The 27,026-nt window shown below is 44.1% G+C and overlaps 1 protein-coding gene across 1 annotated transcript in view; it reads right to left on the reverse strand.

Annotated features, from left to right (window-relative positions):
* The window catches only part of ALX4 (ALX homeobox 4), a 74,222-nt gene that overhangs the window by 11,240 nt on the left and 35,956 nt on the right, over positions 1-27,026 (reverse strand). The window contains exon 2 of the mRNA XM_069965151.1: positions 4,338-4,624. Coding sequence (XP_069821252.1) covers positions 4,338-4,624 — 287 coding nt within the window. The remainder of the gene's footprint in view (positions 1-4,337; positions 4,625-27,026) is intronic.

The following is a 27,026-nucleotide window of genomic DNA, read 5'->3' on the forward strand; positions in this document are numbered from 1 at the left end:
GATCAGCGTTTAGACGGTACATTATATCGTACGGAAAATCGTTTTGCAATCCCACACATTGGTTAAATCAGCGAACGACTGTTTACACGGAACGATCAGCGAATTTTTTGTGAACGCCGAACGACGATTTGAGAACATGTTGAAAGATCAAAATGAACGATTTCTCGTTCGTCGTTTGATCGTTCGCTGCGTTTACACGTACGATTATCGTTCAAATTCAATTGTTATCGTGCAAATTCGCACGATAATCGTTACGTGTAAACGCACCATTAGTCAGAGCAATGAGCCATGGAGTGAAGCTCTCAGCCATGTGCTTCTCCCTGGCAATCAGTGGGGGGTCTAAATACCTACTCTCTCTCCTGTCACTCTCCAGCTGTTGCAAAACTACACCTCCCAGCATGTCCGGAAAGCCATTGGCTTTAGCTATGGCTGCCACCCAGCTTTCCAAGATGCCAGAATGACAAATCTAGTGATGCAATATTACATGTCTGCTGCTTGTATCGAGTTCAAAGCGTTACTGTCCCTTTAAAAAAAAAACTTTTGAGTATTTAGACACTCCAACCAGGAGAAGCACACTCTATAGACTTAGTCCGATAGGCCATGGAGTGAAGCACTCAGCCATGTGCTTCTCCCTGACAATATGTCTGGTATCAATGGGGGGTCTAAATACCCACTCTTCATCTTGTGACTCTACAGCTGTTGCAAACGACCACTCATAGCATGCCTGGACAGCCCTCGGCTTCAGCAGTGGCTGCCACCCAGCTTTCCCGGATACCGGAATGACAACTCTAGTGATGCAACATTACATCTCTCAAGTTGAAAGCGTTCCTGTCACTTTAAAAACTTCTTTCATGTCAAACGTTTTGGAGTATTTGGAGCTGGGGGAAGGACTCTAGACTCTATCTAGTTCAGGGGTCAGGAACCTTGGCTCTAGAGCTGTTGCAAAACTACAACTCCCATCATGCCTGGACAGCCAAAGCTTTAGCTTATGCTGTCCAGGCTTGATGGGAGTTGTAGTTTTGCAACAGCTGGAGAGCCAAGGTTCCCTACTGCTGCTCTAGAGTCTATATGACCCTATTGACTTACTATGGAACATGACAACAGGTTGGAGAGTGAAGCGCTCAGCCACGCGCTTCTCCCTGGTTTATCTGGTACTCAGTAGGGATCTGTACACCAACGGCTTCCCGGGCATGCTGGGAGTCGTAGTTTTGCAACAGCTGGAGAGTGACACAGTCCTAGTGGGTATCCCCACTATTCATCATCTATGGCAGCCGCTGGGATTCCAGGGCAGAATCACGTTCCTGCATTGTCCTGCATGAGATTAGTCCGGGCCTGTGGAGTCTATTCAGCACATGATGGGGAGAATCATCAATCAGACACTGGGTATAGGGGCAGTCCATGGGGTCAGGTACCAGGAGGGCCCACCCCACCTCTGCTTTCCATTTGACATGGTGGATGAATAGGGGCCAGCGGTGTCAGATCGGTGACAACCATCACACCCGGCGTGGGGAATATGAGGGTTCCGAGTCCCCGTTACTAATGAGGATAATCCTCCAAACCAAGAGAGAGAAGAAGGGCTGAAAAGGTCTTGTTTTTTAGCCTACTGCCCCTTTAAGACAGTAGGATCTCTTTATCTGCTATTAAACCATATGAATATTCTGCATGGGATGCCCAGTGTGACCCTTAAAGGGGAACTTTGGCTAAAGGTTTTTTTTTTTTATTTCAAATCTGGTTTTAGAAAGTTATACAGCTTTGTAATTAACTTCTGTTTAAAAATTTCTAGTCTTTCAGTACTTATCAGTTTCTGTATGCCCTGCAGGAAGTGGTGTATTTTTTCTAGTCTAAAACAGTGCTCCCTGCTGCCACCTCTGTCCATGTCAGGAACTGTCCAGAGCAGGAGAGATTTTCTATGGGGATTTGCTACTGCTGTGGACAGTTCCTGACAAGGACAGAGGTGACAGTACTGGAAAGAATACACCACTTCCTGCATGACATACAGCAGCTGATAAGTACTGGAAAACTGGAGATTTAAAATAGAAGTTCCTGAAACCGGTTGATTTTAAAGAAGAAAAAAAATAGTCAGAGCTCCCCTTTAAAGGGCTTGTCCAGGATTAGAAAAACATAGCTGATTTCCTGTGACAACACGGCTCCATTCACTTTAGTGGAATTAAGCTGTATTACCACACACAGCCTGAAGGCAAGAGTGGAGCTGTTTCTGGAGTTAAGCAGCTATGTTTTTTTTCTAATCCTGGATTCAGGTTTTACAGGATATTGGGAAATGGTTACCCCCCTTTAACAAAATTTGAGTTGTAATACCACCTACAACCTGAGGACAGGGGTGGCACTGTTTTAAAAGGAAAAAACAAAACAACTATATACTATATAACAAAGCAGAAACTCCTATTAAGAATAGGGAGAGTTATCAGAATGCAGGATTCTGGGAAAGCTGGGTGACATCCCTGTTAGAGCGGTAAAATTAGCCACATTGGGGGAGATTGATCAAACATGGTGTAAAGTGAAACTGGCTCAGTCACCCCTAGCAACCAATCAGATTCCATCTTTCATTCTTCACAGACTCTTTGGAAAATGAAAGGTGGAATCTGATTGGTTGCTAGGGGCAACTGAGCCAGTTTCACTTTACGCCATGTTTGATAAATCTCCCCCATTGGCTATATATGTCATGGCACTCCTAGCTAGAGGGAGACCTGACTCTCTTCCGCCCCCACTGCTATCAGACAAGCATGTGTATTGCGCCATGGTGGGACGACCACATACTTCTTAGTGTTTAAGCCAAATTTACGGTCTCATCCCTTAAAGACGACTTTTATTGCTGTTGTGAATATTAAGCGTCCTACTGGGACGTCAATCAGGGATCTCATCATCACGGATAGTGGCCCCCCCGGGGGGGTCCTCTTATAAATAGGCCGAGGGGGAGGGGTCAGATGTGGGGTGAACATGAGGCAAAGCTATTAGGATTTATATGGGGATATTTATCTGCTGGTAATATTACAGATGACACCCCCGGCCCCCGGCGGCCCCTCTATTCGAGGGGGGAATCTCAGAGCACACTGTCAGCATTGTGTTCTGGGAAAACAGCTTGGGATGAGAGGCTCAGATAACTTGTGCTTGTTTTCATTACATCTTTAATTTCCTGTAGCCTGTCGTTTTCCCCAACACCGCCCCCCATGGATCAATGGGGGGGATGGGATACATGGGGGGGGGGATGCGTAGATAGACTCCAACAGGCTGAGAATTATGAATTACATGAACAGCTTCATGGAACTACAAGTCACAGCATGCCTAGACGTTGCTGCATAGACGGAGCAGAGATCATCTTATCTAGGGAGAAAAACTCGCTGTTCAAATATCTAATTTAAAGGGGTACTCTTTTTCTTTTAAATCAACTGCGTTTAGAAAGTTATAAAGATTTGTATTTGACTTCTATTAAAAATTTTCAAGTCTTCCTATACTTATCAGCTGCTGTATGTCCTGCAGGAAGTAGTGTATTCTTTCCAGTTTGACAGTGTGTTCCCTGCTGCCACCTCTGTCCATGTCAGGAACTGTCCAGAGCAGCAGCAAATCCCTATAGAAAACCTGCTCTGGACAGTTCCTGACATGGACAGAGGTGGCAGCAGAGAGCACTGTGTCAGACTGGAAAGAAAACACCAATTCCTGCAGGACATACAGCAGCTGATAAGTACGGGAAGACTTGAATTTTTTTAATAGAAGTAAATTACAAATCTATATAAATGGTGAAACCGGTTGGTTGGAAAGAAAAAAAGTACCCCTTTAAGATCTTAGCAAGACTTTAAAGAGGTTCTTCAGCAGTTTGCCTATATTATGCACTGTCCAAGCTGCTGCAGAACTCCTTAGTTTTGATTGTAAGTTGGGGGGAAGATGAGAACGCCCGTTCTTCTCTGATGCCAGGTATACACATTAATAGGTTTCAGATACATTGTTTCGATTCTTTAGCATTTTCAAGATCTCTGCTTGCAGTCAATGGTAAGATTTTGCTCCTTTTCTTGCAAAACTACAACCCCCAGCATGCCCTGACAGCCTTTGGCTGTCAGGGCATGCTGGGGGTTGTAGTTTTGCCATAGTTAAACAACCACAGATTGGGAAACATATATTGGGATTCATCTGCGAATGATACAATTCTAGCTTCCTGCAGCCACCACTAGAGGTCGCCATACTGCATACTGTAATACATATGGTGCAGTAATCTCTTAGGCTCCCCCTAGTGGTGGTTATAATAAAATAATATTAGAATATCTGTGCTAAGGTCACCGGCACACCCTGACAGAGACACCCACATAGCTGCTGTCCCACCCCAGTACCTGCACTCTGGCCTCAGTCAAGTCAGTCCTCATGGCCAGCTGTTCCCGGGCGTAAACGTCTGGATAGTGCGTCTTCTGGAAGACTTTCTCCAGCTCCTCCAGCTGGTAACTAGTAAACGTGGTCCTGTTCCTCCTCTTCTTTCCTTTGTTGCTCTCGGATTCGGCTTTATCCATGGGCAGGTCGCTGCCGCCTCGATCCTGGGAACCCTTTCCTGATCCTTCTTTGTTCAGGTATCCACTGTCCATTCCTGGGGGTTCACTATTTGGCGTTAGAGAAGTTTCTTTACCTAGGAAGAAGAAGAAATAAAATATGTTTCGTTGTTATCGTTCTCCTTGAGGAGAGTCTTATAGAGCATGCAATGCTCCCTGGGAAAAAAATATGCAAATTAGGTTTCCTCCAGAAGGAAGAGAGCTTGCTCTCTAGTGCCACCTGTTGGAGACAGCTTCCCTCTAAGGGTCGTATTCCACGGGCCAACCAGGGCACGATCAATGATGTAAATGAGCGCCGATCTGCTAGATCGGCGCTCGTTTACTGGGCCTATTCCACGGCCCGACAATCGTTTAGCGAGGGCTGCAGGGACATCATCACCGATATCCTTGCAGCCCTTGTTTCATACTTTACCTGTCCAGACTGCAGGGCTTCTCCTTCTCCTGGTCCCGTGCGCAGCAGCAGCTTCGGAGCGGCCTGTCTAAGCTGACAGAGCGCTCAGCCAATCACTGACCGGGACCGCCACGGCAGTGATTGGCTGAGTGGTCTGTCAGCTCAGACAGGCCGCTCCGAAGCTGCTGCAGTCGGCGGGACCGGGAGAAGGAGACGACCTGCAGCCCGGGACAGGTAAAGTATGATGTTTGTGAAATCGTTGGTCGCCCGCCGCGCCCGCTATTCCACGTAGCAATGCGCGGGTGGCGACCGATGATTTTAGGTTTGAACCTAAATGAACGATCAGCCAGTGACACGATCGTCGGCTGATCGTTCTCTCTATTCCTTTGAGCGATAATCGGCCGAATCGGGCAAATTCAGCCAATTATCACTTTGTGTAATAGGACCCTAAGGGCCCTATTTTACGGAACAATTATCGTGCAGAAAATCGTTAAGCCCCTATTACACGGAACGATTATTGTTTAAAAATTCGCTAAAACAATCGAAATGAACAATTATCTGTCCGTGTAATAACACTTAAGGATGAAACGACGAATGAAAAATCGTTCATTTTTGTCTTGAAAAATTATCCGATCGTTCGCATATTTGTTCGTGTAATAAGTCGTTCGCCGATAAAACATGTTGTGTGGAACGATTAGTGACCATATAACGTCATAAAAACAATCGTTTATAACAGTAATCGGTGAATATAATAACCTCAGAATCGTTCGCTACTAAATCACTAGTGAACGATCGTTATACGATAATCGCTACGTGTAATACGGCCTTTCGAATTTACATAGTGATCGTCCTGTGTAATTGCAGGCAACGATCAAAAAGTCGTTCTTGTGACGTTCAATGTTGATTTAGGGTCCTATTAGACAAAGTGATTTTTAACGATTAGTGATTAACGATAAACCATCGCAAACGAGATTGTTTATCGTTAACCTGAAATCGTTCACCATATTACACAGAACGATAGTCGTTAGTTACTGCGATCGTTTCCTCCATCTGATCCCGGCAAAACAAGGAACGATTTGTGAACGAATGCGGAATTACAGCGAACGATTAACGATCATTTTAGGGTCAGATCTTAATGAACGATCAACGACACACGAACGATTTTTCGATAGTTGCCTGCAATTACACAGAACGATCGTCATTTAAATTCGAATGATATAATGATTTTCGCACGATAATCGTCCTGTGTATTAGGGCCCTTAGATCTGACCCTAAAATCATCGTTAATTGTTCGTTAATCGTTCGCTGTAATTCTGCATTCGTTAAAAAAAGGCAATGTAGCAATTATCGTTTAAGGATTCGCTTGTTAGTGAAAACTCGCAATTTTGTAGCAAATTATTCAGAGGTTATTACACTCTCTGATTACTGCTATGAACGATCGTTTTTACGTCCTTTAACGGTCACTAATCTTTCCTCAGGACGACCCACACAACATGATTTATCGGCGAACAACTTATCACATGAACAGATACGCGAACGATCGGCGAACTACCAACTACAATTTTTTAACATGTTGAAAAACAAAAAATGTAAGATTTTTCATTCGTTGTTTGACCGTTGGGTCTTATTACACGGGCAGATAATCGCTCATTTTCGATCGTTATAGCGAATTTTTTAACGATAATCGCTCCGTGTATGAGGACCTTAATCGTTCCGGGTAATTCCAAACCGTTCATTCCTTTGCTACGATCAGATGGAGTGAACGATTGTAGTAATGATCGTTGTAACTAACGTAACTAATCGTTCTGTGTGATATGGTAAGCGATTTCAGGTTAACGATAAACAATCTCGTTCAAGATCGTTTATCGTAATCTTTAAAAATCACTTTGTCTAATAGCAGCAGCCCTCAAGCGGTATGGTGGTGGGCGCTGTTAATAATAAAACATTTCCATATGCATCCTACTGGCAATCTGGGCGGCCCACCAGGTTTTAGCCCAGTATGCCAGATTGTCAGTCCGGGCCTACCTCCAACTGTTGCAAAACTACTATTCCCATCATGCCTGGTAGTTTTATAACAGCTGAGGAGTGTCAGCTTCGCCATCCCGGCTCTATGACACTTTACTTGTATTTAGTTAGAATGCAGGGGCTAATCCGCATCCAAAACAATATAAAATACTGTCAAAAGTGGAAAAGTATATTGTGTGCTCAAGACATGCAGTATACAGAACGGAGCAATAGTCATGATTCTGCTGGTTCTTCATGGAAACAGTCAGCAGGCATGCCATGTGACTCCAACGCCTCAATGAATGCAAATCACCAGAACAGTCTGTTGCAGACACTGAACAAGCAGGAGATGCTGAGAGATTTCAGCTCTGAAGGCAGAATAGATTTAAAGGGATGTATTTTAACAATATACTGTCCTAGTCACTGCCCCTTTAAGAAATGTTTAATGCAGATTGTGGGTTACTGATTTTGGGGTCCACTATTTGAAGCCCCCCTCCTTTATACACAAGCTGTCCCATAGGGTTAACCCTGATATTTCCTTTATGGCATATTATGATTTATGGGACTAGTAACAAGGAGTTTCCAGGTTGGCTGCATTGAGTGTATGCGGTGGTGAGGACTGTAATCCAGGATTCATGGCTCCTTGGCTTCCAGTACTGACGTGTGGTTACCTATGGTGTAATATACAGAACATACGGCCAGAGGGTAAATCTCATAGCCAATATAAATAGGATTACAGTACAATTCTATTATACTCTGTGCAAAGAAACTAGACCCAACAGCTAGACATGGCTGTATACATAGAAGACTACAACCCTCAACATGACCCAACAGCTAGACATGGCTGTATACATAGAAGACTACAACCCCCAACATGACCCAACAGCTAGACATGGCTATATACATAGAAGACTACAACCCCCCAACATGACCCAACAGCTAGACATGGCTATATACATAGAAGACTACAACCCCCAACATAATCTAACAGCTAGACGTGACCATATACATAGAAGACTACAACCCCCAACATGATCTAACAGCTAGACGTGACCATATACATAGAGGACTACAACCCCAAACATAACCGAACATCTATACATGACCATATGCATATGCATTATCCAGACACTAGACATGACCATATACATAGAAGACTACAACCCCCCAAAATGACCCAACAGCTATACATGACCATATACAAAGAAGACTATGACCCCCAACATAACCGAACAGCTATACATGACCATATGCATAGAAGACTACAACACCCAACATTATCCAGACACTAGACATGACCATATACAAAAAAGACTACAACCCCCAACATAACCAAACAGCTATACATGACCATATACAAAGAAGACTATGACCCCCAACATGACCCAACAGCTAGACGTGACCGTATACAAAGAAGACTATGACCCCCAACATGACCCAACAGCTAGACATGGCTATATACATAGAAGACTACAACCCCTAACATGATCCAGCCACTTGACATGACCATATGCATAGAAGATCACAACTCCCAACATGATCCAGCCACTAGACATGACCATACACATAGAAGACTACAACCCCCAACATGAGTAGAATATAGTTCATTTATACCCTACACGTAGAACACTACTACCCCCAACATGTTGTGCAGTACATTTGCCATTCAGGTGTCTGGGAAAGCAGGATAGCAATGTGTGTATTTCCTTGATTTATATGGGAAAAGCTTCTTAAAGGGAAACTCCATCAGACCCTCCCATTCCTCTTATTACTAAGTATGGAGGATGGGGGTGACTGATTCCTCTCCTTATATTCTCTTTATTCTATGTTCTGAATCCTCTGAGACCCCCAATCTGTGATCAGTGGAATTCCTCGCCTTTGGCCGCCTTTCCTTGGGGGACCCTTGAAACGATCTTGTCAGCGCAGCGCGATCCCACTCAGCCTTAAGTTGGATGAGTCGGAGGTCAAAGTTCATAGGAATCAAATGCTCCATCAGCTGCGGGATTAGGAGGGAGATTTCACAACTCAACTTTATGTGACCTCTCAAAGTCATTTAATCTTCCTCCAATCCTTAGATAGTCAGCTCATATGGTTGTACCACTCCATCATAGTCATATAGATCACCATGGAGGGAGATATATGGCGGCACAATAGATAGTCAGCTCATATGGTTGTACCGATCCATCATAGTCATATAGATCACCATGGAGGGAGAGGTGACGGTACATTAGATAGTCAGCTCATATGGTTGTACCCAGTAGTGGATTATAATAGGGGAGTTTTGGGCGGCAGCCCGGGGCCCTGAGCTCCTGGGGGGCCCATGACCACCCAAAAAAACTTATACTTTCAATGGTGTACTGGCTGCTGGCTACACTTCCGCCATGATTTGCAAAAAATCACAGTTTTTTTATGTCAATTTTGCACAAATCAGGACATCATGACATTATCTATCCTGTACTATGAACGCCAGGCTAGTGCTTCCATAGTTACAATGGGGTGGGGGGGCCCAGGCTTGGTGAGCAGCCCGGGGCCTATGGTAAAGTTAATCCGCCCCTGGTTGTACCGATCCATCACAGTCACATAGATCACCATGGAGGGAGAGGTGGCGGCACAATAGATAGTCAGCTCATATGGTTGTACCGATCCATCACAGTCACATAGATCACCATGAAGGGAGAGGTGGCGGCACATTAGATAGTCAGTTCATATGGTTGTACCGATCCATCACAGCCACATAGATCACCATGGAGGGAGAGGTGACGGTACATTAGATAGTCAGCTCATATGGTTGTACCGATCCATCACAGTCTCATAGATCACCATGGAGGGAGATATATGGCGGCACATTAGATAGTCAGCTCATATGGTTGTACCGATCCATCACAGTCACATAGATCACCATGGAGGGAGAGGTGACGGTACATTAGATAGTCAGCTCATATGGTTGTACCGATCCATCACAGTCTCATAGATCACCATGGAGGGAGATATATGGCGGCACAATAGATAGTCAGCTCATATGGTTGTACCGATCCATTATAGTCTACGATGGAGGGAGATATATGGCGGAACAATAGATAGTCAGCTCATATGGTTGTACTGATCCATCACAGCCACATAGGTCACCATGGAGGGAGATATATGGCGGCACAAAAGATAGTCAGCTCATATGGTTGTACTGATCCATCACAGCCACATAGGTCACCATGGAGGGAGATATATGGCGGCACAATAGATAGTCAGCTCATATGGTTGTACCAATCCATCACAGTCACATAGATCACCATGGAGGGAGATATATGGCGGCACAATAGATAGTCAGCTCATATGGTTGTACCGATCCATTATAGTCTCATAGATCACCACGGAGGGAGATATATGGCAGCACAATAGATAGTCAGCTCATATGGTTGTACCGATCCATCATAGTCACATAGATCACCATGGAGGGAGAGGTGGCGGCACAATAGATAGTCAGCTCATATGGTTGTACCGATCCATCACAGTCACATAGATCACCATGGAGGGAGAGGTGGCGGCACAATAGATAGTCAGCTCATATGGTTGTACCGATCCATCATAGTCACATAGATCACCATGGAGGGAGAGGTGGCGGCACAATAGATAGTCAGCTCATATGGTTGTACCGATCCATTATAGTCTACGATGGAGGGAGATATATGGCGGAACAATAGATAGTCAGCTCATATGGTTGTACTGATCCATCACAGCCACATAGGTCACCATGGAGGGAGATATATGGCGGCACAATAGATAGTCAGCTCATATGGTTGTACTGATCCATCACAGCCACATAGGTCACCATGGAGGGAGATATATGGCGGCACAATAGATAGTCAGCTCATATGGTTGTACCAATCCATCACAGTCACATAGATCACCATGGAGGGAGATATATGGCGGCACAATAGATAGTCAGCTCATATGGTTGTACCGATCCATTATAGTCTCATAGATCACCACGGAGGGAGATATATGGCAGCACAATAGATAGTCAGCTCATATGGTTGTACCGATCCATCATAGTCACATAGATCACCATGGAGGGAGAGGTGGCGGCACAATAGATAGTCAGCTCATATGGTTGTACCGATCCATCACAGTCACATAGATCACCATGGAGGGAGAGGTGGCGGCACAATAGATAGTCAGCTCATATGGTTGTACCGATCCATCACAGTCACATAGATCACCATGGAGGGAGATATATGGCGGCACAATAGATAGTCAGCTCATATGGTTGTACCGATCCATTATAGTCTCATAGATCACCATGGAGGGAGATATATGGCGGCACAATAGATAGTCAGCTCATATGGTTGTACCGATCCATTATAGTCTCATAGATCACCATGGAGGGAGATATATGGCAGCACAGAGCCAGGAAGGATTTGTGTAATCCCCTCAGTGCTGGGAGACCTGTCTATGAGAGGAGGGGGGTCTCTGTGCTATAGGGGGAGGGAGGCAGCTATAGGGGGCCCAGACCCTGATCCACTTTATCTCATAACACCAGTATTATAAATGGCACCCAGGGTTGTGTTACAGATTGTGCACTGGGAATCAGTTGAACTGCACTATACTCCAATCACCTCCAGAGCTGCATTCACAAATCCAAAAGTCCTGTGTCCCCATTACAATGTGTTATGCCATCAGTGGAGCAGATGTGATATGGCGGTATGACACCTGCAGTACCCGATGCCCCCTGCTCCCCCTTCCTGTGCTGTGTTGTGCCGTCATACAGTGCACATGTAATATTACTAGACAGTATGGTGCCCAAGTGCCAAGGAGTGCCAAATGAGAAAGTATAGTGCCCACATACAGTGCCCCCTGTCTGTCTGTGAGGGGTCTGACCCATGCCGTGACATGATACACAGGGAAAGGCGCATTGGTCAGTTTGGAAGTGGTGGCGGTTGAATCCCCCCGTGATCAGATTTCTTATCCCCTATCCATGCGTCTTCCGCCGACCTTAGAGGACCCCTTTAAGTCACATTTTTTCCAGGGACATAACTAGAACTCATAGGGCTCCACAGTAAACTGACACCTAGAGAATGGACGTGGAAATAGCATAAATAATGCCGCCATATAACATAAAACCTATAGAGTAGCGCTATACAGCTTACCCTCAATAAGGTAGAACCTATAGCTGTTATAGTTAGCCCCATGAGTGATATGGATAGTTGTCTGATTCTTACAGTTGATATAGCGGCACATCCGGGGTTAACATATGGCGGTAGTATTATCACTTATTGCTGCAGATGTGGAGGAAAACACGGGCCTTTCTTCTAAGATTTATACCCAATAGCTATGGCCAGTGCTGAGCATGTGTCGGGGGTCACATATGGAGACGTCTCCAGCCATGATAACTGGTGGGAGCTTCTCTTCCCATAGGTGAAGATCCCCTTTAAGGAGCTGCTGTAGATCCCTGTAAATAAGGCGGCATTAACCTCAAAGAGCTCAGTGACAGTGCTGAGCTGAAGCAGGGGCCGGGCTGTGATAACCTGCTCCCCACCCCATAACTCTGCCCTTTAAGGCCCTTCCTGACCGATAGCAAAGACTTTGAATTCTGCCCAGAGACAGCCAGGCGGCGGTGGTGGGAGGGAAGCAGGGTAGCTGGCCCCTCTGACTGCAATAAAATAGATAAGGGGATGTGGTGACAGATCCGCACTCACTATCAAGGTGCAAGACCCCAAATGTCAGGGCCAAAGCTTCACCTAATGCTCTGCTAAATTGCATCGGGGGCGTCCATCCAGATGTGGGATTCTAACATTGACTGTGACCTAAAGATCCTGGACCCCCAAGCTAAATGAATAACAGACCCAACGTGTATCATTCAGGTTATTAAAGGGGAACTCCGAGAAAGTTATATAGATTTGTAAATTAATTCTATTTAAAAATCTCCAGTCTTCCAGTACTTATCAGCTGCTGTATGTCCTGCAGGAAGTTGTGTATTCACTCCAGTCTGACACAGTGCTCTCTGCTGCCACCTTTGTCCATGTCAGGAACTGTCCAGAGCAGGAGAGGTTTTCTATGGGGATTTGCTGCTGCTCTGGACAGTTCCTGACATGGACAGAGGGGGCAGCAGAGAGTACTACACAATGTAGTATTGCATGCTGGGATAAGCTGTAGTACTATGGTATATTAGATGAATGCATAGTGTAGTGGGATATAGAGTATCAGAGAGTATTAATATTCATGTATGTAGTGTTATATAGTCTATCATTATCATGTACAGTATAATATTCTCTAGTATAGTATGGTATATTAATGTATATTATAATGTCATATGGTATTGTATTTAATATATAGTGTATTGTCTTGTATATTATTTACATACCAGAGGATATTATGATGATGTATTGTATTGCAGGGTATATTGTGATAATGTATATATGTATTATACAGCATGTCATGACAATGTATAATATATAAAATATTTTTGTAATGTACAGCATATGACAATGCATAGTATTATATAGTTGTATATGGTGATGTATAGTTGTATATAGTTGTATATCACAATGTATAGTATTATATACTGTAGTTGTATATGATAATGTTCAGTATTATATGGATGTATATAATAATGTAGAATATTATATAGTTGTATATGATAATGTATAGTATTATATACTGTATGGTAATGTATAGTATTATATAGTTGTATATGACAATGTATAGTATTATATCGTTGTTTATGGTAATGTATAGTATTATGTAGTTATATATGGTAATGTATAGTTGTATATAGTTGTATATGACAATGTATAGTATTATATAGTTGTATATGGTAATGTATAGTATTATGTAGTTATATATGGTAATGTATAGTTGTATATAGTTGTATATGACAATGTATAGTATTATATAGTTGTATATGACAATGTATAGTATTATATAGTTGTAATCACAAATGCTGATTGAGGTCAGCTCACCTGCTTTGTCCACTCACGGTGCGCGGCAAAGCCCGGAGCCAGGGCAGTAAATGCAAAGGAAAAGTCCAGCACCAGTGTAGCGGATAAAATTATAAACGTCCTTCTTTATTTTCAAAACTTCACATAACAGGAAACAAACATGCGATTGTTGGCGCGTTTCGGCGTCTCTCACGCCTTGTTCACAACATAGTATCTACATCATACTATGTTGTGAACAAGGCGTGAGAGACGCCGAAACGCGTCCACAATCGCATGTTTGTTTCCTGTTATGTGAAGTTTTGAAAATAAAGAAGGACGTTTATAATTTTATCCGCTACACTGGTGCTGGACTTTTCCTTTGTATTATGTAGTTGTATATGGTAATGTATAGTTGTATATCGCTGTATATGACAATGTATAGTATTATATACTGTAGTTGTTTATGGTAATGTACAGCATTATATGGTTGTATAGAGTATTATATAGTTGTATATGATAATGTATAGTATTATATACTGTATGGTAATGTATAGTATTATATAGTTGCAGATGACAAAGTGTAGTATTATATAGTTGTATATAATAATGTATAGTATTATATAGTTGCAGATGACAATGTATAGTATTATATAGTATGGCCGCTCTGTAGGACAGGGGCCTCCGCACTATGCCACCTGTAGAGTCCTACGAACTCTCTTTGTCACTGTCCAATCACAGCTCAGCTTTCATTTTATCACAGACATTTACGAAATGAAAGCTGTGCTGTGATTGGTTGCTAAGGGCAACAGATTTGGACTTTTGAGGTTCAGTGTTACATCTGTAATGGGGCCCCAGCTACCATAATCCATTCATTGTAACATGGTGGAGAGGGCTCTGGGCCCCTTCAGGTACCGCTACCCCGCAATCCATATAGTATCACCATTGGCTTAGATACAGTAAAGTAAACAGAATCACACATAAAACACAAAATAGTGACTAACTTACAGAGCGTCACTCATACATGGCTTAGATACATGGTTCCACAGCTCAGTATCAAATATAATAGACACTATCACACATCATTAGCTTAGACAAATCCTCGGATACATAGCTCAGGCTTAGATACTCAGGAACACAGACAGTAACTGACTTAGATATGCAGACGATATCCCAAAGTTGCCAACAGTCCCGGTTTTGCTGGGACTGTAACGATATTGAGAAGACAATATCATGTTCTGGGTATGGCCCCACCACCACCATGCGAAGCCCGCCACCTCCAGCCCGCCTATGCCTTTAGCTATAAGCACTCCTAATCAGTACTGACACAAAAATATTCTGCCTCCAGCCACAAGGGGCCACTGTCTCTTCGGTGTGAGGGATGTAACTTGTGCAGAGCAGGAAGATGAGTCGCTAGAGGAGCAGAGAGAGGATGCAGGCAGGTGAGTATGGCTTTTTTGTGTTTTAATTACATATGAGGGGGGAATGCCTACATAGTGGAGGAGGGGGGCTCACGGAAGGATTGCCTATATGACAGGAAGAGGGGGCTTACAGGGGAGCTGCCAACATAATGGAGGAGGGGGCTCCCAGAGGAGATGCCTACATAGTGGAAGAGGGGGCTGACAGGGGAGATGCCAACATAGTGGAGGAGGGGGGCTCACGGAAGGATTGCCTACATAGTGGAAGAGGGGGCTGACAGGGGAGATGCCAACATAGTGGAGGAGGGGGCTGACAGGGGAGATGCCTACATAGTGGAGGAGGGGGCTGACAGGGGAGATGCCAACATAGTGGAGGAGGGGGCTGACAGGGGAGATGCCTACATAGTGGAGGAGGGGCCGACAGGGGAGATGCCAACATAGTGGAGGAGGGGGCTGACAGGGGAGATGCCTACATAGTGGAGGAGGGGCCGACAGGGGAGATGCCTACATAGTGGAGGAGCGGGACCTGATGTGCGGTGTATAATATGCTGGGGTCCTTATTGTGGGGTGTTTAATATACTGGACACCTGATATTGGGGTGCATGATATATTGGGGGCCTTTAGTGGGGTGTGTAATGCTCCCTTTGTGTTTTGCTGACTTTAAAATTCTCACTTTAAAATTCTGGGGGGAAAAAACACTTGTAACAAGCCACATCCCACAAGCCACACCCACGGTAAGCCACACCCCACACATGCCACAACCATAATAAGCCACACCCCTTGTTGTCAATGCTAAAGTGTCCCAGGAAATAAATTTCAAATGTTGGCAAATATGTATCACACATGATAGACTTAGATACTCAGCTCAGCGGACAACAGAATAAATGATTAGCTTAGATACAGGGTCTCAGGACATAGTATCTTATATATGTCAGACTAAGCATCGCAGTATCACATAGATAGTATCACACATGCCCGGCTTAGATACAAGGCCCCGATGCAACTGCTAAATCCCGTCCGCCTCGCAGTCAGTATCGCACAGAATTATAGACGTATAAAGTGGCTGATTTGTCAAATGAGGTTTCTTATGTCAGCCACTTCCCCCTGTGAGGAGGTGATGATGTGACTACTGTGCGTACAGCGTGTGGGCGGCAGAGCGGCAGCTCACTGCCTATTAGAAGTGACAGCAAAATCCCTTTTATCTCCGGCAAAATAAAAATTCATGATATTTTCTTTGGCAGCGCCGGGCGGTTTGGGGTAACGCAGCAGTCGGGGTTTATAAAGCCGCACTTCAGTTTTATCAGCGCTCTCCCCGCTCGCTTCGTAGGTGTCTGTGAAAGTGTCTCTGTGCGCGCCAGCTGCCGCACCACCCGCCACAGGCCCCGGCTTCCTGTTAAACCTGAGAGCAAAAGCCACTTAATGCAGCTAGCACTGACTCATGGGAAGAGTAGGATGCAGGGATGAAGAGGTGCATGCTAACTACTGGCATACAGTTAGTCCCAGCATGCACTGCAGCTTTCACATAGTGATTGGCCATGACTTGCAGCAGTAACATGGCCGTAAAAATGCTACAGTATTTTTTGTTTTCTTTCAAATCAACTGGTGCCAGAAAGTGCTAGATTTGTAATTTACTTCTATTAAAAAATCTCTAGTCTTCCAGTACTTATCAGCTGCTGTATGTGTGATGGCACTACTCGGCCACCTCGGTGATGGAATTCGGGTGTAGGTGTATACAGGTGTGATGAAGCTACCTGCTTTGGCCAGTTTGCAGGTGAGTATGGCTTTTTTGTGTTTTAATTACATATGAGGGGGGATGCCTACATAGTGGAGGATGGTCGGTCACCTCCAGGGTTGTTGAGGGTAACTAGGGCACTTGTCATGGTAACATGGAGTGGTAGCAGATCCACCCGGGATGTTGGTACCACCACTCACAGAAAGGGGGAAATAACCCAAAAGTACGGTGGTGTGCGTGGGTGCAGGTGCTGACAGATATCTCGTGCTTTAAGTGAAAAATAGAACACTTTACTGAATAAGGCTTGAGTTTAACAGTACATGAGATGTACTGCAAGATACCTGTCCTAGGTGGGTAATACGAGCCTCAGTCGTCGGTTATCTGGTGCCGAATCGTTCTGCACTACGTAATAGGATACGTAGACCTTTTCTCTGGTAGCTTTGTCCTACTGGGGTCAGTTCCTCTAGTATCAGGAGACTGCCCTGCACGTTTTAGAGAGGTTCCTGGCACGGGCAAGGGTTATACTAGGTGGCTTCTCTCCCCTAAGGTGAGCTTAGTACTGCATCTTTGCCCTAGTGTTCAGTTGGAAAACTTTGTAAAGAGGTAGTCCTACGCACACCTGTCTGCTCGGACCTCCGACTACTAACTTTCTGAACTTCCTCCCACAAAGCTAAACTCCTCCTACAGGGGCGTTTGTGTACCCTCCTGTGAGTGGTGAAGCTGAGTGTGTGTAAGAGAGATAAGAAGAGATAGGTAGAAGAGAACCAGCACCTGAGAGTGGTCAGCACAAAGCACATGGTACAAAACAAATAACCCATTAACTTCTTCAGCCGTGCAATAGAGTTGAGTGACACCTAGTGGGGAAAACACAGTCCCACTTGCGAACCTGAGAGAACGACTTTCTTGGGTGCTCTAAACAGCACCAGTGGTGGGACACCACATATATCCTGCAGGAAGTGGTGTATTCTTTCCAGTCTGGAGAACAGGAGAGGTTTTCTATGAAAATTTGCTACTCTGGACAGCTCCTGACATGGACAGAGGTGGCAGCAGAGAGCACTGTGTCAGACTGGAAAGGATACACCACTTCATGCAGGACATACAGAAACTGATTAGTACTGGAAGACTGGGGATTTTTTTAATGGAAGTAAATTACATATCTCTGGCACCAGTTGATTTGAAAGAAAAAGCCAAGGTTCCCTACCCCTGAACTACAGGGTGTTAGGACATCATTAGGGTACATTCACACGCTGTGGATCTGCTGCAGAAGGTGTGAAATGTTTTTGCACCAATCAATATATATATTGTTGCTGAAAATCTACAGCAGATCCACAGTGTGTGACTGTACCCTTAAAGGGATATTCCCATCTGGGGTAGTTATGCCCTGTTCACAGTAGGCACAGGATAGGACATAAATAATAGATAAGGCTGTATTACACGGCACAATATTGTCAGGTCATCGCTCGCTCACCCGCTATATGTATATGTTTCCCAGACACCAGACCATAACCAAATCTTCAACATGCAAATACAGCCTTAAAGGAGTATTCCACACAAACATAACTTTTGTTATGTTGCTGCCCATGGTGAGACTAACAATTCTTTCCATACTTATTTTCTATTCAGTCTCCTTCCCCCAGTTCTCAGCTGCTGTTTTCAGTTGAAAACACTAAAATCTGTGTGTGAGTCTTTCTCTTTGTCTCAACCTCCTCCCCCCTCCCTTCTAAGACAGCTGATGTAAACAAGTCCCTGGTTGGCTGTATCTGCAACATTGAAGCTTCTTTGTAATGCTGGGAGGGTTAATCACAGTGAGTTCATCAGCAACTTGACAAAGAAGCTACAATGTTGCAGATAAAGCCTGACAGGGACTTGTTTACCTCAGCTGTCTCAGAAGGTAGGGGGAGGAGGGGGAGACAGAGAGAAAGGATCACACACAGATTTCTGTGTTTTCAGCAGAAAGCAGCAGTGGAGAACTGGGGGAAGGACATTAAATAGATAATAACAAGTATGGAAGGAATTGGTAGTCTCACCATGGGCAGCAACATATCAAAAGTTATGTGTAAGTGGAATCCCCCTTTAAAAATACTCATACTTTTCACAGTAAAATCCACAATAATGTTTCAATGCTGAATTTTTGCAGTTTTTCTTTCCCATCGAAATGAATGGAGGTAAATCTGCAACAATTTGGGTGGACCTTTAGGCTATGTTTACACAATGTATGTACAACAGCACTCAAAAACAAACTTGTAATGAGTATCAAACAACAACCGTTGTCGTGAGCGTTAAACAACGTCCGTTTTACTGAGTGTCAAACAACAGCCGTTGTTGCACTGAGAAATGCATTGACCTCAATGCACAAGGGCTAGAAATAATTGACAGGTAAATTATTTCCACAGTCGTACCACACAGTGGACGTTGTTCAATACACCCTAAACAACAGCCATCGTCTGCATTGACAATGCAACACATTTTGTATGACAAAAAATCTTGTCATAAAAAAAAAATAAAAAAATTACATTGTGTGACCATAGCCATTATGGGGAAGTCAAAATCTGGTTGTAGATTCTGTTTTGGAAATAATTGGATTCTGTTGCAACATTTGCTAAATTTGTAACCAATTTTTTGTATATTTAAGAAAAAAAAAGTTGCAAAAAATGGTGAAAAAAACCACACACTAAATTCTGCACAATTTGGTGGAGATTCATAATGAATGGTGGTGAGCCATAATCAGATGAGGATCTAAGAGGAAGAAGAATTATAGGTCCTTCTATTGTATGGACCATTCCTTTAAATTCAATGCAGACACGGAAAAAAACTAAATAAAAACTACTGGAAAAATGACATTTTTTGCCCTTTTGCACTGGCGGACCCCCTGTCATCCCTGTGCAGCCCTGCATCCCCTCAGACAGGCCCATCAGCACACCTCACTATTATTATAGCCATGCATAGCTCCTGACTTCTCGCTGATGGGAGGATATTGGCTTATTTTTCTTTACTGACTGTTAATAAATTTACTGACAGTTGGCACCCCGCAGCAGCAGCAGTGACATGAAGCCCCCGGCTCCTGGAAGAATCCTTTGTTTTTACATGAATTCCTAGACATATTCCAGAGCTATCTCCATTCCTGACACATGGATTCCTGGCAGCGCTCAGTCTGCTCCTCTGATGAGTTATGAGGTCTCTCTGTAATGGACAGTGCTGCATGCTGACACACTGGCACCCAAATCTTATACTGGAATCACAGGAATATGGAGACCCAACCCCTGGGATTCCCGGGAAAGTGTAAAGAAGGAGAGAAGCTGCAGGGAGCGAATAGATGGAAGTTTATTTTTCTACTGATCCTGAGTTACATCCTGTATTATGCTCCAGAGCTGCACTCACTATTCTGCTGGTGGGGTCACTGTGTACATACATTACTGATCCTGTAGTCACCATGAGTTACATCCTATAAAATACTCCAGAGCTGCACTCACTATTCTGCTGGTGGGGTCACTGTGTATATACATTACTGATCCTGAGTTACATCTAGTATTATACTTCAGAGCTGTACTCACTATTCTGCTGGTGGGGTCACTGTGTATACACATTACTGATCCTAAGTTACATCCTGTATTATACTCCAGAGCTGCACTCACTATTCTGCTGGTGGGGTCACTGTGTACATACATTACTGATCCTGTATTGTACTCCAGAGCTGCGCTCACTATTCTGCTGGTGGGGTCACTGTGTACACACATTACTGATCCTAAGTTACATCCTGTATTATACTCCAGAGCTGCACTCACTATTCTGCTGGTGGGGTCACTGTGTACATACATTACATTACTGATCCTGAGTTACATCATGTATTATACTCCAGAGCTGCACTCACTATTCTACTGGTGGGGTCACTGTGTACATACATTACATTACTCATCTTGTACTGATCCTGAGTTACATCCTGTATTATACTCCAGAGCTGCACTCACTATTCTGCTGTACTCTGTAGCAAGTGTGCATTTTCCCTACACTGCCTCCACAGGAGAAGTGAAGTATTACACAGTTCTCATTGAAATCAATGGACTTTCTCTGTATTACATTGGCACGTTGGATCCTCCAGCATGATAGACGCTCTTTGTAGGCTCGCTCCAGTCTGGCGAACAGATGAGTATCCTTAATGGGGACCCCTCCTCGATTTATTGAGAATTCCCTATAGGATACTCGTAAATGGGATTTCCAACCAGGCGACCCCTTAAAGTGGCTGCAAGACAGAAATTGACTTTAAAAGGCTTTTCTCCCTCCCATAGTCCCTCATTCCATCTCCTTATAACAAGCCTTCCTGAACCCATAAAACAACGGGAATGCTGGGAAAGTTGATACTTTGACGTTCCTTGGCCAGCATTACCACTTCCCCCCGGGGTCTTATATTCGGAATTGGCAATTTAGAAGTGACTCCAGGACCAAGATGGCTGCCGCTTTACGCGTACGCGACAGGAGTGACACGTTAACCATAGGGGATGCCAGGGAATTTCCGGTACACAAGTGGTTAACTCGGAGCGGTACGGGTCACGTGAGCGTCCGTGCAGATGTTGTGCGTGGCTGGGGCCCAGCAATAATAGACATGATTCCTTCTATCAGAGCAAACATAAGTAGCTTAAAATGGTATTGAAGCATTTTATGGTCCGTAAACATTTATGGAAGCGCGGATCCCCATCCAGAAAGCATTCCGATGATTTAAAGACATATGGCGGCTTTTATTTTAAGGGGCCTGCGTTGGCTCGCTCCGTGCCCCTGCAAAAAAAATATAATAAAAATAAAAAACGGAGGTCTGGTGGTAGTTTATACTAAGACTCCTTTGACTATAATGGCTGCACAGGCATCACAGATACTTCACTGCAATTCTAGCTTAATCTGGTGCTATAAGGAAACTGTCAGCAAGTAGACAGCCTGCTGGTAACTGATCTGATGGTGCCATATATATAGGTTTATACTGTGTATGGGACTGCGAATGGCTTTCATTATATACGTATGCATGTCTATTTACAGGGTGGTCCAAAAGTAGGTGGACAGTATGTGTAACAGGGTTATGAAGGGGGAGATTTATCCAACATGGTGTAAAGTGAAACTGGCTCAGTTGCCCCTAGCAACCAATCAGATTCCACCTTTCATTCCTCACAGACTCTTTGGAAAATGAAAGGTGGAATCTGATTGGTTGCTAGGGGCAACTGAGCCCGTGTCACTTTACACCATGTTTGATAAATCTCCCCCTTTGGGAGAGATTTATCAAACATGGTGTAAAGTGAAACTGGTACAGTTGCCCCTAGCAACCAATTATCAAACATGGTGTAAAGTGAAACTGGCTCAGTAGCCCCTAGCAACCAATCAGATTCCACCTTTTATTTTCCAAAGAGTCTGTGAGGAATGAAAGGTGGAATCTGATTGGTTGCTAGGGGCAACTGAGCCAGTTTCACTTTACACCATGTTTGATAAATCTCCCTTGGACCATCCCATATATATATATATATATATATATATATATATATATAATAACTACGCGCCATCCGCCATACGTTTACTACAGGTGGTGGCAGTGTTATATAGTACATCTGTCACCTGCCAATAGTGCTTAGGATAGGAGATACCTCTGATGCCATTTAGCCCCTTAGACGCCACTGCATTGTCTCAGTCCCCATATTCTGTACTGCTGAAGTGTATTGTTTTGGAGGGTGGCAAACTCTAACACCTTATTCATTGTGTTTTTATGCATTTCTTTGGCCTAAACTGAAGGGTCTGTAGGGGGTTTACCAAGTTTCTATAGGATTTTCAGTCTGTCTGGGTCATCTCCCCTTTCTAGGCCTATCAAGTCCTTCCAAACGTCTCCTCCTGAGCTAATGGGTGCTCAGGTTACCTCAGGCCTCTCTCTACTAATGGGGAATGATCCCTGAACTATAATTAGGATGGTAAGTGTAGGCCTGGGGTTCCTTTCTCCACGGTTGTTGCTGTATCCAGAGACAAAAACTTCTCCCAGGAGGCTGGCCGCTGGCCAAGTCTCCTGCTATTCCTGTGTACCTTCGTTTGAGTATTCCAGAGTGTTCCAGTCAGAGCTATGCAGTGCTAACCAACCACCTGAGGTGCCACTACCACCAGGTTTCATCAATTCACACTGAGAGGACCTCTCAAGTCTCAAGTCTTCGTCAGGGGTTAGAGAAGTTGCGATTTGCCGAAGGACCCCTCTGCTTTGCAGTCCTTATTCCGCCCATGGGTAAAGGATGGTGCTGACCAGCTGCCAAGTCGGTGTTCTTGCTCCTGCATACGTCCCATGGTAGTTATGGAACAGCAATAATGGAATTCCATGTGAGTATTGTTTTTTTCTATTGTCCAAACTGCATAGGGTGTCTAATTCTTACTGCACTGAGAAATCCTTATGTAGTCACCCATATCTTTGCTAAAGTCAACTATCTAAGGGACTGTCACCTATCCCAAGAACTGTTCAGTAAAAGTTACCAGTCATATCAAGAAATTGTGTGATTGTACAACTCTACAATAGTAAACTGAGGTCAGCCCCCCCCCCCCCCCCCCCCCCACAAAAAATGAGCTCTCCCCCTGGTCTATAAAAGGAAGAAAAATAAAAAGTTATAAGTGTCCAGGATAATATACTAAGGGCATAGGAGTTGAACCTGCTGTATATGTGCCAGGTGGTGGTGGTGTTATATATCTCACACCTGCCTGCTGTATAGTGGCTGGGATTGAAGATAACGCTGATCCCGGCTGTTTAGCCCCTTTAAGGACATATTAAAAGTTGTTTTTTTTGCACATGACACTTTAAGCTATGCCATTAAAGAATACATCTTGTCCTGTAAAAGACAAACCGTATATAGATGCTAAAATAGAAAAGTTATGGCTCCTAAATAATAAAGATACAAAAAGTAAGAATTTATTCTTATAATAGCAAACACAGCAGGGATATACTCTCCGGGTGCAGATAAGCCAGTGTATGGCTGGGTGGGAGGGCGTCATGGAGGGGCAGGCTGCTGCATCATCCACCTTCGTGACAGGGTCTCTTTATGCATCTATACAGCCCCAGCTATGTGTAACCTAATATATAAGACAGATCATCTCCGCACTCCTCCAGACCCTGTCACACAGATTGGAAAAGAAGCCTAATCAAGCTGAAGTATGTAGAAAGCAAACAGGCTGACATATGGAGGCCACAACATCCCCAGGAAGAGAAGGGTCTGCTCAGCGCAGGAAGAGTTATCATAGTAACCAATAGAAAGTTATAATACGGTCTACAAAACAGCAAATAATATCTATCTATCTATCTATCTATCTATCATCCATCCATCCATCCATCCATCTATACAGATATTTTCTGGCACTCCAGTTAGATAATGTGAAAAAAAGATTTATTACACCATATTCACACATGTACAGCACAGCAAAACAGGCTACGATGCAACGTTTCGGCAGTCCATTGCGGCCATTTTCAAGCATAACCACAGTGACATCAACTTCACATTAAATCCGTGTTCTAATTAGAAATCCAATCCAATAGGTTCCCACACAAATCAATCAATTCAAGTCCCAGTCACGTGTTCATATAGCCCCCCCCCCCTTTGACGTGTTACGATACGCTTCATGCATAAATAAAGGTGAAGTCCATTCAATATTCCCGTGCAGTTCAGTGCATTTGTGAAAAGATAGCTTGAAAATCTATAGTTACATATTCAGACATAATTTCAGTGCATTCACTGTAGTACTACATGTTGGAGCAAGGAAGTAGTTCTCCTATATTGAGTGGGAGCCACCCACTCGGGGGAGTATGTCTACGGGTACACCAAGTGCACCTTGCACCTAATACTGGTTATATATATTTGTAATTTACTTCTATTTAAAAATCTGAAGTCTTCCTACACTTATCAGCTGCTGTATGTCCTGCAGGAAGTGGTGTATTCTTTCCAGTCTGACACAGTGCTCTCTGCTGCCACCTCTGTCCATGTCAGGAACTGTCCAGAGCAGGAGCAAATTCCCTGGATAACCCCTTTAAAGGTAACCTTATGCATAAAATAGCTAGCAAACCCCAGTATTGGCGGAGGCCTCCTCATCACCACATGCCTTATAATGAACAATGCTGTTTGTATTAAGAGGCATCTTAGCATTTACTTTTGGATTCCCCTGTAATTACTCAGTCGTAGTGTGCACACAGCTCCTGTGCAGGCCTATGTGTCTCTATGGTTACCAACTATAATCTTATCCCGCAGTGATGTGTTACTCATGGTCGTCTCCCTCTAGTATCTGAAGATTTTCAAGAAGAAAGAAGTGACACATGACTGCAGGATCAGACTACACAGGCTTTGTAGTCTGTAACCATGGAGACACATTGGTTTACATAGGAGCTGTATGCGCCATAGTAAATAGCAAATGAGAAATTTACCATGGGATACTATGAGCAATGACAGAAGACATGTCAAGGAAGCCCAATGACTAAGGGAGCAGAGATGGGGAAATATAAAGTAGTCCCCCACCCCCAAATACAGCTTGGTATGGTACATCACTGTGTGTATTATGCCTGTACTGTGACATCACTGTGTGTATTATCCCCCCTGTACTGTGACATCACTGTGTGTATTATCACTGTACTGTGACATCACTGTGTGTATTATCCCTGTACTGTGACATCACTGTGTGTATTATGCCTGTACTGTGACATCACAGTGTGTATTATCCCTGTACTGTGACATCACTGTGTGTATTTTCCCTGTACTGTGACATCACTGGGTGTATTATCACTGTACTGTGACATCACTGGGTGTATTATCCCTGTACTGTGACATCACTGTGTGTATTATCCCTGTACTGTGACATCACTGTGTGTATTATCCTGTACTGTGACATCACTGTGTGTATTATCCTGTACTGTGACATCACTGTGTGTATTATCCCTGTACTGTGACATCACTGTGTGTATTATCCCTGTACTGTGACATCACTGTGTGTATTATCCCTGTACTGTGACATCACTGTGTGTATTATCCTCCCTGTACTGTGACATCACTGTGTATTATCCCTGTACTGTGACATCACTGTGTGTATTATCCCTGTACTGTGACATCACTGTGTGTATTATACCTGAACATTAGGTGAACCAAGTGTCTGCGATGGCCCATGTGGTCCATTGTCTGGCCTTGCAGCTGAAGGTGGTCATGGTGTAGCGGGGCCCCATTCCAAGTTTCGCTCTGGGGCCCCATGGTTCAGCACACGCCCCTGGGCTCTGAACATGAAAGGCGGCGGGCGATGCTGTTTGTTTGTGTAATCAGCCTCCATCGTCCCTCCTGGCTCTCGCAGCTTCCTCCTTATTGATAAAATATGTGAACCACACAAATGGATTTTGGCGATGTGTGATACCCTGAGCATCGCCCCGGCCAGTACCGATATATATATATATATATATATATATATATATATATATCCTCGTTTTGAAGTCTTGGAGAGAGTTAAGGCTGACAGATACAGAGGGCTGGAAACCACATGTTAAAAGGTTCCGATTTCTGCTCCGCACCCCCCCCCCCCATCCCTCACCCCTTTAGAGAGCCAGATGTGGCAGGGAAGAAAAGTTTTTCCTTTAAAGTCAATCACACATGGGAAACAAATGGAGGGCAACTGAGAGTCCCCTGCTCCAGAGCTGAACTCTCCGATAGACAGTAAATGAGTACAAGGAGGGTCTTGGACTATGACGGAGAGGCGGCCGGCTGGGGATGGGTGATATCAGGCTTATCTTGTAATGCAGCTATGTATGTGTATCATGCATTGTATGGCTAGGTTCACACAACGTCCAAAAAAGGTCCGTTTTTGATATTTTAAAAACGTCTGTTTTTGCCTTTATTAACTGACTGCAATGGCAATGCATTGAAGTCAATGGGAGGACGGACGTCCAATGCCCACAACGCATTGAAAAACGGCCGTTTTTGCCATGTGCATTGGATGTCCGTCCTACCATTGACTTCAATGCATTGCCATTGCTGTCAGTTAATAAAGGCAAAAACAGACGTT

The sequence above is a fragment of the Dendropsophus ebraccatus genome, chromosome 4, assembly GCF_027789765.1.
Source record: "Dendropsophus ebraccatus isolate aDenEbr1 chromosome 4, aDenEbr1.pat, whole genome shotgun sequence".
Classification (NCBI taxonomy): Eukaryota; Metazoa; Chordata; class Amphibia; order Anura; family Hylidae; genus Dendropsophus; species Dendropsophus ebraccatus.